At 40.4% G+C, this 14,175-nt stretch overlaps 3 protein-coding genes across 5 annotated transcripts; 1 reads left to right on the forward strand and 2 right to left on the reverse strand.

The window, feature by feature from the left end:
* Positions 1 to 1,619: 1,619 nt before the first annotated feature.
* Mcph1 (Microcephalin) lies at positions 1,620 to 4,980 on the reverse strand. The gene is made up of 2 exons (XM_064133677.1): positions 3,467 to 4,980; positions 1,620 to 3,159 (listed from the first exon to the last, which is right to left on the reverse strand). The coding sequence occupies exons 1-2, from the start codon at positions 4,717 to 4,719 to the stop codon at positions 1,965 to 1,967; spliced, it is 2,448 nt and encodes an 815-aa protein (XP_063989747.1). The 5' UTR covers positions 4,720 to 4,980; the 3' UTR covers positions 1,620 to 1,964.
* Positions 4,981 to 5,162: 182 nt separating this feature from the next.
* Positions 5,163 to 7,283, reverse strand: LOC135169262 (magnesium transporter NIPA2). Its single transcript, XM_064134100.1, has 5 exons — positions 7,143 to 7,283; positions 6,942 to 7,051; positions 6,746 to 6,865; positions 6,532 to 6,674; positions 5,163 to 6,219 (listed from the first exon to the last, which is right to left on the reverse strand). The coding sequence occupies exons 2-5, from the start codon at positions 7,015 to 7,017 to the stop codon at positions 5,503 to 5,505; spliced, it is 1,056 nt and encodes a 351-aa protein (XP_063990170.1). The 5' UTR covers positions 7,018 to 7,051; positions 7,143 to 7,283; the 3' UTR covers positions 5,163 to 5,502.
* On the forward strand, positions 6,927 to 14,107 carry LOC135169259 (ubiquitin conjugation factor E4 B). 3 transcript variants are annotated; one of them, XM_064134095.1, is made up of 5 exons: positions 6,927 to 7,056; positions 8,427 to 8,798; positions 9,314 to 9,610; positions 9,671 to 12,638; positions 12,863 to 14,107. In XM_064134095.1, the coding sequence occupies exons 2-5, from the start codon at positions 8,775 to 8,777 to the stop codon at positions 12,925 to 12,927; spliced, it is 3,354 nt and encodes a 1,117-aa protein (XP_063990165.1). In that variant the 5' UTR covers positions 6,927 to 7,056; positions 8,427 to 8,774; the 3' UTR covers positions 12,928 to 14,107. The 3 variants fall into 3 exon arrangements, with proteins under 3 accessions (XP_063990165.1, XP_063990164.1, XP_063990163.1); XM_064134094.1 differs by lacking the exon at positions 6,927 to 7,056 and adding an exon at positions 7,189 to 7,305; XM_064134093.1 differs by lacking the exon at positions 6,927 to 7,056 and having other exon boundaries at positions 8,383 to 8,798.
* Positions 14,108 to 14,175: the final 68 nt, after the last annotated feature.

Here is a 14,175-nt window from a genome sequence, read left to right on the forward strand (position 1 = left end):
TCGCCTCCAATACAATAAAAACCTCATAAAACAGCAGGAATTCGTTGACATCTTCGCCTGGTGCGCTCTCAAGAATGTTCGACGTCCATTTAGCTAAAATTCACTTTGTTCTTCGCGGATATCATCATGAGAACATCAAGACGACATCGAAACGGGATTTTTTCAATTTTTTCTTTGAGACCGATGTCAGTCGACCCTCTCTTCATCTTTTCGGAGACGAGAGCGTTAATTCCAACGATATTGAGACACCACCGAGAATATCCTCTCGTCTCGTCGTCAACCCTATCACAAAAATGAAGTCAAAAACATAGATTTTCCTAAAAAAAAGCTGTAGAACATCTCAAGACATTTTTCCCAGATTCAGTCAATTTTCGACTAAATTTCCGGAACTAAATTTGAATATAAATATGTGCTGATAGGCACTCAAGCTTGGATAACTGCCCAATCGATCGGAAGAGACACGTGTTTGTGTCACTTCTCATTTACCAAGCCCTAGAATCGATGAAGGAACCAGGGTGTAATTATATCTGGAAACTTGAGTGCACGAAGACAGGAGAATAAAACAGATTGAATGAACATCGAGAGGCCATACAGCAGTGGATAACGAAGCTAACGATTACCTGGTAACGTATGAAATGGATATCATAAATTTCGTATTTCACAGGTGTAGGCTGTCTTCACCTACGTTGAGAAAGAAAAAGGCCAATGGGGACGGTAAAATACGGATAAATAATACGGCAGGGAAATTGCACAATGAAAATTGGATGCAGACGAGTAACTCACGTTATGTAACACGGGTTTTCGTGCTGTAATGTGTAAAAAAAATCCTCCCATATTCGCATTCATTCCCCTTCGCTCCTGTTCCCACCGCGTACTAATCACGGTAAAAGCCATCGTGCGACGAAGCTCTCTATCCCTAGTACCACCTTCTTGCCTTACTTAATGGTAATATGAAAGTTTTTCACTTTTTTCCGAATAATCCTCGCGCTTTTTCCATCTAAATGCCACCCGACAATGAAACTACACAATTTAATTAGTTGAATTAAATTCTTTGTTGACAACTAGTTTCATCAGAGGAACCACTTCAGCCACACTCTCCTCCTCTCTCCGAGCTCATTCAACTGAAATTAATTGAAATTAATTATTTCAACAAAAATGAAGAAGTCTTGTATTTGATTTTTTTTTTTCTCAAGAAAGTTTCGCGTTTTTTTACTCGATAGGTAAAATATAAAATAGTGAATACGGAGAAAAAGTTTTCCAGTTATTCGATGATTTTCACTGAAAGCAAACAGCCCCTGAGGCAACCTCCTCGACAAGCCAACCCTACCAGCGTTAGGTGCACTTTTGGGATAGAGCGGCCAAACCCCCGAGTAGTGACTGTGCTTGACGACTCGAGTGCCTACCGAGACGATGGAAAGAGAAGGAGGGCAATGTCGTCGCTCAGCCACCGACCTTACCCCTGTTCATCATCATCCCTTTCACGGATCTACAAGCCTCGGCCACGTTAGCCATGAATATTCTAATATGCTTAAACCCACAGTAATTTACACAACATCACAAACCCCAGGGTTATTATCCTTTCAATTTGCTTCTTGGTGAAGGAACAACTCTGATTTACTGGTTAAATAGATTTTTATTCGTTCAATATTCATTGCTAAATATTAAAAGAATTTTGAATAAATATTTTTGGTATATACAATAAGGTGTCCCTTGGCAATGCCTCGAGCTGACTTTCACTCCCCTTCACTCCACTAGATGAGGCCCAAATCCTTTTACGAAGTGGGTGCTAAATTTACCCACTATTTTTCTTCCCCACAGGGGATGGTTTGAAGAATATAAAATTTATGGGAATTTTTCCAAATGGGAAACATTTTTTTAACCCTTTGGGACTCATCTGGGGGATGAACACAACAAAATTCGTCGAGGACATTCTCAAAGTTCACCATAAGATGAAATCATGATTACTAACGTCGATAATCATCGAGCGGTTGAAGTTGACCAGTTGTTATCGAATCCAATACCCAGACCTCTCGTAATCCCTGGGATCCAATGATTATTTTGGCTTTCTGAGAATTTTCGATAATTCTCCCTCCAGCTGTTTTTATCAACTCCTTGAGAACCTCCCTCGGCGGTGCCGTTGCACCGTCAATATAAATAAGTCCACATGTTGCAAATAACTCCGGTACATAAGACCTTCCAAAAATTTCCTTGTCCCTCCTGTTCTCCTGCACAGCTTTTGAAAAATGATCGACCTCGTAGTTCTCAGGGCTCTGCCACGTTCTCTCTCGGATCGATTTCTTCAGCCAGTCCTTGTTCACAAGCCAACAGCCCCTGATTATTCCCCTGAGTAAATTAATCGTACGAACTCCGGTGGTGACAACATGAGTTGTTTGACGTGTCACTGATGGCTCTATCCTGGCTCCTCCTATTTTCTTCACAGCATCTTTCACTAAATCCTTATCACCGTTGCACAATCCTGTTGTTACGATATAAATACACTTAGAATGATGTCTCCCCTTTGTTGCTATTCGTTTGTTGTCTGTGAAGTCGTTCAAAGAATCTCTACTTGGCTCTGAATTATCAAAGCCCTCACCTGCGACCTCATTCAAAAGTCGAAGTACATCTGGATTCATTCTCTTCTTCACGACCAACTTTTTGCTCCTTATTTTTCGCTTCTTCTTTTTCTCAGCTTCCTTATCCTCAAGTCTCTTTGGATGTTTCACTTGAGTTTTAATCACCAGTCGTTTCTGCGTTTGTGTCACTCTTTCTGCCTGAGTTTGATAATTTTTTATAAGAATTTTTTGAACTTTTCGTCTTTTCTTTTCTACTGGCACCACTGGAGTCCTGGGGGATGGCTCTGCCCTTTCCATGGGACTTAGTGATATCAAACCCGAGTCATTCAACTGAGTAAATAACTTTCTCTTTCTGCATTGTTTTTTTTTCGATGATACATTGTCTTCCTTTTCACTTCTCTCGTCGTCCGACGAGTCCTCGTAGATACTTTCTCTCGGTTTGGGATTATCCGGTTCAGCTTCACTCTCGTCTGAAGAGTCCTTTATTATCGGGCCTTTGAGGGATTCAGAGGTGTCTAGAATAAACGTATCTTCCAGGTTGTGGTGAGACGTTGAAGAGATGGGCTCGAGGTTGATAATGGGGTTTCTGGAAATTTAATTTTTATGAGAAAAGGACAATTGATTCAATTTTTATTATACGGAAAAGTGGAATTAATTTTGGGTTTTAATACATCATTATTTATCGAAATTCTGTCAGGTTTTCAAGTTTTTTTAAAATGTTTATTAATGACAATTGGTATTTCGTTGCCTTCAATCAAAATGAGGAGTAATAGAAGACGCATCTATGAATTAATTTAATCAAACAATTGTTTGGAAGCAACTCTGACAATTCATTAAATAAATAAATGAGAGACCACATCTTAATAACATTCAATTTTTAAACAATAACTCACATGTTCCTTACGATCTGGGAGTCCTCACATTTTCCATCAGAACCCACTGATCCCTTCTCCAACACAGTCATAATTTTCGATTGTGATTTCATCAAAGTTGATCGACTAATGGGACCTGGTGTGGCTTCCACAACGCTCTCATTGACTGACCTCCGAGATCCCAGTGAAGTGTTGACATCCAACGACAGACGATTCCCTGCACCAGACGAATTACGTCCACTCATACTCCTCTTCTCATTGAATTCAGATTTTCTTTTCGATGGAATCAACGCAGGGTGGATCATCATCACAGAGCTATTTGATTTTTTTAATGAAAGACTTTGTCTGCCTGTGCTGCTGTCCCTCATCGCTGGGACTGATCGACTAGATTGAGATTGGCTCATCGACGGATCATTGAGGACCGGCTCCACGGAGGTTCTGACCTCCAAAGAGGTTCTGCCACTGCCAAAACTCTCGTGATTTCTCTCCAGAAGCTTCTCCATAAGACTCTTCACCCCACGAGCAGGTTGAGATATCACAATTGGGACAGGACGATCTCCCACAGCTGGAGTCAATTCCATAGAAATTTGTTTCAAATTTCTGCTGAGATTCATCCTCTCGTACCCCTCAATCCTATCAAGAGGAATGTAGCACGATTTCACATCCCTTATGACTGGTTTCGACGATTTTGGTGTCACAGATTCTGATTTATTGATCCTTCTGACCCCAGCACTCGCCAAACTGGAGTTACGACTCATAAAAGTCGAGCATTTTATAGGATTTCCCATCACCGTGTCCTCTTTACCTGATGAGCGACAAGATGACCTGGTTTTCCTCGGTGAAAACATGATAGAAGTGCAGTTTTTGTTGTTGCTGCTGCTGACGATGGAGCTGACACGGAGTTTACCTCTCCTATCTGATGGTTTCGAGAAAAAATCACTCGAGTCACTCTCCTGGAGGACAACAGGCTTCTCTTGACTGTTGGATTGGTTCTGATCATTTTGGTCAGAACCACCTTGGACCTCTCCCAGGATTCGCGCTGTTCTCTTGCAGAAGTCATTCTCATTATCGAAGATCTCCTGGGTTTTACTCAAAATTGCGTCTCTCAATCTTTTGACGTTACTGTCGAGGCTTTCTGGTCCTGCATTATTCCGGATTGTCCTGGGTTCTGTGTCACTTGTGTCTGATGAATCAGACACGAAGCTCAGGTTCACCTGCAGGGAGCTCCTCCTGGCGTTGAGATAACCACTTCGTCGACGTTTTTTAGAGAACATTTTCTTATCGAATTGATTTGATAGCCACTCATGTCTATTTATGAGGGAATAACCTCTTCATCGTGGTGCACTGAAGTGCCTGAATGTCACCTCCACTTCAGGACTTTGGTTCATAATTTATTGGATTGCTAGGGGCACTGGAGATGGGAATTTGAGGACTTTATGTTCTTTTATTTAGGATGAACGATCTGACGAGTAAGAACAGACAGCAACACGAAGATAACAATTGTTTACTGTCTTTTTTGAAAAACAAACACGCACGAACACGTCTTAAAGGTGGATCTCCATGAATGCGATGCGGAAAATTTGAAGATGACGAAATTTTTTTTTTGTTGGAAAAATGTACAAAAATGAATTTGCAATAAACGAAAATCAATTCCTATCTAATGAATAGAATTTGCGTGAATTTTATTGTTAGTAAAGGGGAAAAAACAACTTCTGGATTTTTATTTGAATAAAAAAGTGTATTGTATTGTATAAACAAGTAGATGCAAATCACAGCCATCATTACGTGATGAATAAGAATTACAATAATGAATTAATATCGAGAATGAGTGAACAGTTTATTACAGTTGCTGAATAATAAAAAAAATCCATTCACATCCTCGAAAAATTCCAACATTTCACAAAAATTTGCTAAAAATATTTTAAAAAATGCTGCCAAGCTTAAAAAACTCTCCATCAGCAACTGAGCTATTCACCCCATAAAAACATCAATCACAAAAGTCTCATAAAATAAAATCATAATAACGAATTCATTTTTCGTTTATTGTTCTTCTTTCGTCAAGTGTTTAAGTAACTCCTTCCATTCTCGATGTCCTCATCCACAGGTATTTGTTCTTCCTCATCGCATAAATTGTACCTCTGAAGGTTCCTCCTGCTTCCAGTTGTCGGTAGAGATAAATTCTTCAAGTCACAGTAGTTGATATTCAGATCTTTAAAGGCATTCATCAGGAAAATTGCCGTGACGATCACGAAAAATCCGCAGAGAGATCCCAGAATATTCTCATAGGTCATGAACTCCCATTCCTCGAACAGTATCGCAGACGCGATTATGACGAAGGTCGTGAAGAAGACGTAATACACTGGAGTGACGATGGCTGTGTTGAAGAGATCCAGGGCCTTGTTCAAGTAGTTCATCTGGACCATCACACAGAAGATTATGGAGAAGAGGGACACCCACGTGAGCCAGTACTCCATTCGGTTATTCTCGGTGTAGAGTGTCTCCTTGATGGAGAGCCCCAGGATTTTACTGCTCATCACTGTGAGGGAGCCTATGATGGAGCAGAGGAACACGTAAATCGTCACGTTGTCCTTGCCGTACCGTGGACCTACGTGAAATATGATAAATATGCTGAGGAGTATCACGAAGATGATGTAGGTGGTGAAGCCAGAGTGCTGAAGCCTGTAGACTAAGTCCTCGACAGTGGCAATCTCTTCAGTTTTTGGGGCGTGAATTACTATTATGGTGGATCCCACGATGGACAAGAAACAGCCCAACTTTAAAAAAAATATTAAATAATTATTTTGAACATGAGAATTAGAAAAATTGTGGGAATTGTAGTGGACAATAATATTTTAGATGATGTAAATGCCACAGTTTCTGATCATTTCAATGCATTTTTTCGAATGATTTGGATTTGGATCGAACTTTCTATGCTTTTTAGACCCCAGGGTTTACCTGATCAGAAACTGTGGCAGTTAACTCCGGAATTGACAGTTCAAGTGCCCCAGATTTCTCAATATTTTGGAGCCTCATGTCCTCAATAGAAGATTGTTCAATTGACAAGAATCCTTGCTACATTTACACACCTTCCCTAATAAATTGAGTTTCTCGTGGAGGTACCTGGGGGAGAGTATCGCCGTGATTACAATGCTGAGGACTCCCAGAGGGGTAACAATCGATGCTGGAGCAAAGGCATAAGCAACAAAATTGGCAGCCTCTCCTACGCCCACTGAAATTATACCTCCATAATTAATCTCTCCCAATTTTATCTCATCATTCGATAGATCGGTGGTCCCATACTTGACAACAGCCCAGCCCACCACATCCACTGTCTGAGGTATCCATGACCCCCAGCTCCAGCCCTGAGTCCATATTTCTGGAGATTCACTAGGGCACTTTTTTTAATTATAAAGCTCACACCTGCGAGAATAATAACACATTATTATTGATATAAAATTAATTGTGAATACGTGAAAATTGTCATCCGTTTGCTAACCTATAAACACGTTGGAGCTGACAGCGAGGAAGAGTCCCATGTAGAACTCCCAGTTCGCAGTATTATCTCGCTCCATTTTTCTGTCTCACAACATTTCATCGGACGAATTTCTGAGGTATGAAAAAATTTTTATTCGCATGTTCACATCGACAGACGTCAGTCAAAGGTAAACAAATTCTTCAGTCCAATAGAAGGCCACACCTGTGTCATGGGGTCCCTGGAATTCCCTAGTGCCCAGGTCGGCCTACCAGGGATTATCTGGGAGATTCCTGATGCTTATGGAGTGTCTCCTATAATCTTTTTTCTACAGTACAAAATCGAGTGGGTCTGCAATTTTTTGGCGTTTCATCAGCAATTGAAGAAGGTTTTGGTACATGAAGAATTCTTATCCTTTTGGTCTATCAAAAAGGGCCATTATTTCGATTTTTACGCTCAAAGAAATTGTTTCTGTGCAAAAACCTTGTTAATTCCTACAAAACGAAAAAATATTTTCATAACGTAAATTAAATTAATTAATATCTACTTGAAAGACCTAATACAATTCACTAACTACTAAAGGAATATTTTTTCTTAAATGATGACGTCCTAACCCTTCAGAGGTGACCATTTAACTCAAAAATCAATTTTAAAGTCGTTTTAGCCGAATAAATTTGCCAAGAGAAATCCTGTTCCAAAAATGGCACTGTAATAGTAGTAAATACTACATCGTTCGTTGAAATCATGATAATTAAACGTGTAAATGTCGAAAATCCAGTTTTCTCAATAATATTTTTCAACTGATAGTCTCAAATTCTATCCTAAATTATGCAGAAACATTTCGCCATGAAGCGATGTACAAAGTCCCAATTAGGAACACGAATCACCGAAAAAAGAGTCGAAGGACTCGTAACGGCCAGAAGGGCCCTTCCCATTCCAGTTGTCCCTGTTATTCCCAAATATCCGAAGAATTTCCCTTTCCAAAAGATGAAAATTAATCATCCATCGTCGAGGCATTTCGTAGTATTGACAACTGACCTGACACCACCTCAATAGACCCTCGACCTTCCCCTTCTCCCATTGGTCCGTCGTCCCTTCTGAGAGTCAACGTCAGTCCCAAAACTTTCCTGCACAACCACCTCTTCAAAAGTCGCACAGTCAATTCAACCCACAACTCAATACATCTCCATCAAAGACCCCATCGCCTAAATAATTTATTCAACAAATTCCAGTGAAATTAAAACTCTTCTGAACCAACAAAAATAATTCTTTCATTAAAGCGTAGAATAAAGTATATAATTAATCCACTTTCAATCCAAATAAACGCAATTCTGAACGGCAGCTGGTGCTCTGAACTCAAAGCAGAAAACCCCTCTGCACAATCAGAATTTAAAAATTCCCGCCTCCGACGTCCGGTCGAATCCCCCGTCTCCCATCCCCACTCCCTGAGCGCCCCCTCTACACACCTCGTTTTCTCTTTATATCACCACAAACCCATTCAATTTTCAGATTGTGAAAATTTGGAGTCAACACCGAATCGCCAGTGAAAAGTGAGAGTCCCTACGTGGCAGTTGTTAATTCCTCTCTCACAACAGTAAACCATAATTATCATCTACAAAGACGTTGAATGAATAATCAGTGATATTCCGTGACTAGACATGATATCGCTCGTTTCACGCCTAAACTCAAACAGATGTAGAGTGACTGTCCAAATTTTCTGACATATCGTGTAGTTCACTTCACTCACTCACAATCAACATTTTTATTATAATTTTCAAGTGTTCAACATTTAACAGAGGAAATCAAATCAATCGAAAAACATTAATAACCCCCCGAGGTACCACAAAACAAGCTACAATGAGTGAATTGAGCCAGGAGGAGGTGAGTCTTGATTTACATCAACATAAAATATCGAATGAATATCAATAGCATCACCCAATCACCATAACTCAAACCTTCATCAATAAACCCACGTACTCATCATGAGAATGCTTTCACAATCATCGAACCATGAAATCCATCCTATCGTTGATTTTTATTATTATATAACTGATGATTATTTATTTATCACATGGACGTAACTTATTTATTTATCGTTGTCTCTGGGTATTTTCCCTTGTCTTGAGAATTCATTGATCAGATATTTTTATTGTCTCGTGAATATCTCGAAACGTAAATTCAATATTTTCTTTGTCTACCTCCCACCCTTCTCCACCCCCGCAGGAGAATTTAGATGTTCCTTTGAACCTAGTTAAATTTAGAAATCGCCAGAATGCTCTTTGTTTACTCATGAATTTTAAACGCATGGAAAAACCAATTACAGTTGCTCAATCACTACAAAATTCAGACAAAACATTTCCCTGAGTTATTTTTAAATCATTAATTATGTTAATCAGATGCGGAAGCGTCGACTGGCACGTTTAGCTGGTTTAGAAACCAGTGCTGCAGGAAGCACAAATGGTGGCAATTGTCTCAGTTCTCCAAGCACACCAGGACCATCAAAAAATCCTGGCCTAGCTAATGTATCGCCAGTACAGCCACCAGAGTCACATAATCTGAATAATGATATGGCAATGGAGACCGAGGACAGCAGCGAAAAGCAGTTGAATAATTCGGGAATTGATGTGGATTCTGGAATTGAGAATATGGAGGTTGAAGAGTCTGACAGGAAAGATACTGCCTCTAGATCAAGAGTAAGTCATCAAAAAAGATCCAATATATTTTCTTAAATTCACATTATGATTTTGTTCTAGACGACAAGCTCGAGCATCGAAGTATCCCCAGATCAAATTCACACAGTCATATCACGAGTTCTTTGTGTCTCTTGGAAAGACTCCACTGGCCACAGGATATATCTCCCCCAGCTCTCCTCAGCCTTATCATCAGATGTCCAGAGATCTCTTCACTCCACTGAGATAATAAGTCAGAGTCTGATGGAGGTCCTCCAGACGTTTACGAGAGATGAGGATCCACTGAAAGGTGTCACTATGGAGACAGCCTCAGACCGGGAGGACAGTCCCAACAGTCAAGCAAGCCCACTGACAAGTCCAGTGGACTCCCTTCCATCGTACTCACTGGCCAGTCTGCCCCTGCCCCCAGGTGAGAAAGGGAAAAAGCTGGAGAAGTCACCACAACTCAAGAGCCTTCTCTACCTCCTGGACTGCTATACTCGAGTGTCGGTTGAGGAGAGAAATCAACCAAAACGCTCATCAGTCCCCCCCATATCCGATGTTCTGGCCTGCCTCCGAGCCCAGTGTGTTCAATACTCCAGTCTTGTTCTTCAAGGAGTCCTCGATACTCCAGATGTCCAGATATCCACTGGCTACAGTCCCCTCCTTATCCCCGTTCTCTCCCAGACATTACCCCGAGGCTTCCTCCACGAACTCGTTGCCAGAACTCATTCCAATCCCCAGACATTCAACAAAATCTTCACACCTCTTCTCCAAGGGCTCTATCTGTCCATGCAACAGGGTAGTTTAGTGGGTAATACCCATCGTCGACCTGTACAAGCACTCGAGGAACTCATCGACATCAGATGCGGCACCAATGGCAACATCAGGCCAATCTGTCGACTCATAACTCATCAAGTTCAATTTCTTCCTGATTTTATGACAACTGCTATGGGGAGAGAGTTGGCTCGCACCTCATTCCTTGGACCCTTCCTCTCGGTTTCAGTATTTGCTGAGGATCAGCCCAAGGTCGCTGAGAAGTTTTTCAGTGGTAATCCTTCAAATGATAAATCAATCAACCTGACACTCCAGCAGGAGTTGGAGAGCGTTCGCACTTCGTTTCACAAGATGTTGCACGCTATTTTGGCGACCTCAACGTGCCGTGAGGCAACTCTAGCCTATCTGGCTGCTTTGCTTCGTCACAATGAGAAGAGGGCGCAGATACAAACTGAAGAATTTAAACTTGCTGGAGATGGGTTCATGTTGAATCTTCTGTCAGTCCTGCAGATGTTGTCTGTTAAAATAAAACTGGATACTGTGGATCCACTTTATCCATTTCATCCATCGAGTTTTGTGGAGATTAAGAATGACACGAGATTGAAATTATCATCTCAAGAAGTAACAGACTGGTTGAAAGAACTTGAAAAATCCCACAAATGGACAGAAGCCAAATTTCCAACTCAATGTTGGTTTTTAACACTTCATTGCCATCATGTGGCACTACTCCCTGCTCTACAAAAATACCAGAGAAAATTGCGAGCCCTGAGGGATCTTCAAAAGATGCTGGATGAACTACAGGCAACTGAGTCCCAGTGGAAGGACACTCCCTTTGCAGCTCATAACAAAGAACTGATTAAACGTTGGAAGCAGCAGTTGAAACGTCTGGGAAAGTCAAAATCGTGTGCTGATGCAGGTTTGATTGATCCAGTGCTCATCAGACGTTGTCTACATTTTTACACATCAGTAGCTGAAGTCCTATTGGGACTGTTGACCGATACAATGCCAGGAAGTCCCCTTCCAGCTCTTCCTCTCCCCCGAAACGTCCCCAACCGATTCACCGCCCTTCCAGAATGGTATGTTGAGGACATTGCAGAGTTTTTACTTTTTGCTCTGCAATTTAGCCCTGAAATCGTCGCCAGCAACATGGACAACTCCCTCATAACTTGGCTCTTAGTCGTTATCTGCACACCCCACTGCATACGAAATCCTTATCTCATCGCTAAAATCATCGAGGTCCTCTTCGTGATCAATCCCAGTGTTCAAGGCAGCACTGAAACCCTTCACGATCAAGTAATGTCCCATCCAATCTCCAAAAATTTTTTGGCCTCCTACCTCATGAAATTCTACACAGACGTCGAGACAACTGGTTCGAGCTCAGAATTCTACGACAAATTCTCAATTCGTTATCACATCAGTCTCATTCTGAAGTCAATGTGGGATTCACCAGTTCATCGTGCTTCCATTGTCAATGAGAGTAACAATGGCAAACAATTTGTCAAGTTCATCAATATGCTGATGAATGACACGACCTTTCTGTTGGACGAGAGTTTGGAATCGTTGAAGAGAATTCACGAGGTCCAGGAGCTGATGTCTGATACAGCAGCTTGGTCAGCATTATCTCAGGAACAGCAGCAGTCAAGGTCGAGACAGTTGACTGCTGATGAACGTCAAGCCAGATCTTTTCTCACACTTGCTAAGGAGACTGTTGCCATGTTCCATTATCTCACTGTTGACATCAAGGAGCCATTTTTGCGGCCTGAACTCGTTGGACGACTCAGTGCCATGTTGAATTTTAATTTGAAACAGTTGTGTGGACCGAAATGTAAGAATTTGAAGGTAAGAAAGCCTCAGAAATACGGTTGGGAACCGAGGACACTTTTGGGGCAATTGGTGGACATTTACCTACATCTTGACTGTGATAATTTTGCTGCTGCACTGGCTAGCGATGAGAGGTCTTTTGGAAAGGAACTGTTCAATGATGCTGCTAATAGACTTGGCAGATCTGCCATTAAAACTACCACTGAGATTGAGAGATTCATGGCACTCGCTGAAAGAGCTGCTGTTATTGCACATGATAATCGAGCGAGAGACGAGGATTATGGGGATGCACCTGATGAATTTAAAGATCCTCTTATGGATACACTTATGGATGAACCCGTTAAACTTCCGTCCGGAATTATTATGGATAAGGCTGTTATCATCAGACATTTACTCAACAGCTCCACCGATCCCTTCAGTCGACAGCCTCTTAGTGAGGACATGCTTACGCCTGGTGAGAATACATACAATTATTTTATTCGATACAATACATTGAGGGAAAAATTATTTTTGTCAAATATTCAGTTAATGGAGAGAGAACTTTCTAAAATTATATTTCTTTGATTGCGTCACTCCAATTTTACAGCATTCTTACAATTAGTGATAACCCGATAGCATTACTCTTATCATTTTCAACATTCCCCCTCCAATAATAAAAAAATTCAATGTTTCTGCCAGCACTGGACTTGAAGGAGAGAATAGCTGCATGGAAACAGGAGAAAAAGAAGTCTGCTAATTATTAAGTGGTACTAACAATCGTTCGTAGAACGTTTATTCGATCTAATATGGCATCGTTCTGTCACTGCACATCAGTCAACGATTAGAATTTCTGACAGCAACAGACATTGAGATGGCCACCAGTGCAATGATCTCCCAACTGTGGCAACTGTTGCGCTCAACACGTAAAAATTTGCAGTTCTTTTTGTACAATAATGATAAATGAACACAGACTGCAGCCAAGTAACTGCCAATCAACAATTTTCAAAAGAAAAGATGAATGAAAAATCTGTATGAAGAATCGACTGTAAATACGCGCGTAATCTGCTGCCTACAACCAATTACTCATCGATGTCAATCAGTTTCATTTCCATTTTTTTAATTGTGGAGGGGAAACGAAAATCATTGTAACTTTTTTTTTTTCAAGTATTAGCGTTTTTAATGTGAATGATGTATAAATTTCCATTGTAAATGTTATTGGCATTCGTGTGGATGAGGTAGCGGGTCAAATGGAGAAGGAGCGATTGAGGAAAATACTCGGTAAATCGATGAGAAATAAAATTTGTAAGAGTTTATCAGCGTAGTAGTTGACAAACAAGTGGCATTTTTTGACATGTGATCTTGAAAATGGGACATTGTGACGTTGCCATAGTCCTACGTAATGGTCTCCCTCGATAAACAAAAGAAAAAGAATTAGTAATCATGATACTTTAGCATTCCTGATTCAATTTAACACGTGACAAATTTTTTCATGGCTCTTTGAAACTGAATTTTTTTTTGTAGAAATGAAAACTGATTCCATATACGTTTATACGGTTAACTGTGCCCTTAGTGTAAATAATGTGAAAAGAAAATGGAATTTCGTTGATGGCTTTCTTCATTTTTCTCTAACAATCTATCATCATGAGTAATATCAATATTCACTGTGTTAACAGACTCCACTGGCTGCATTCAGGAGTATTAATGCAACATCTAGATATCATTTTTACGAAATTTGTCTGTACATACATTCGATCATCATTTGAAAGTGGCTTATGTGCATTCTTCAATTATCAAAATTCATTTCAATTGTCATTTGTGGCGAGGGCCACGTGGTGGATAACAAAGTCGTAATAAATCAAGTATCATCTTATCGTATGTTCAATGAATAATTAATCTTATATAATATGTAAAAGTAATGTAAACAATAAAAGAAAATCATTTGAAGGCTCGTTGTTTTTCTCTTTCAATTAGGAATATGAATTGAAAAAAATTATTTTTGCTAGAGCAAAATA

This window comes from Diachasmimorpha longicaudata, chromosome 14 (genome assembly GCF_034640455.1).
Source record: "Diachasmimorpha longicaudata isolate KC_UGA_2023 chromosome 14, iyDiaLong2, whole genome shotgun sequence".
Lineage (NCBI taxonomy): Eukaryota > Metazoa > Arthropoda > Insecta > Hymenoptera > Braconidae > Diachasmimorpha > Diachasmimorpha longicaudata.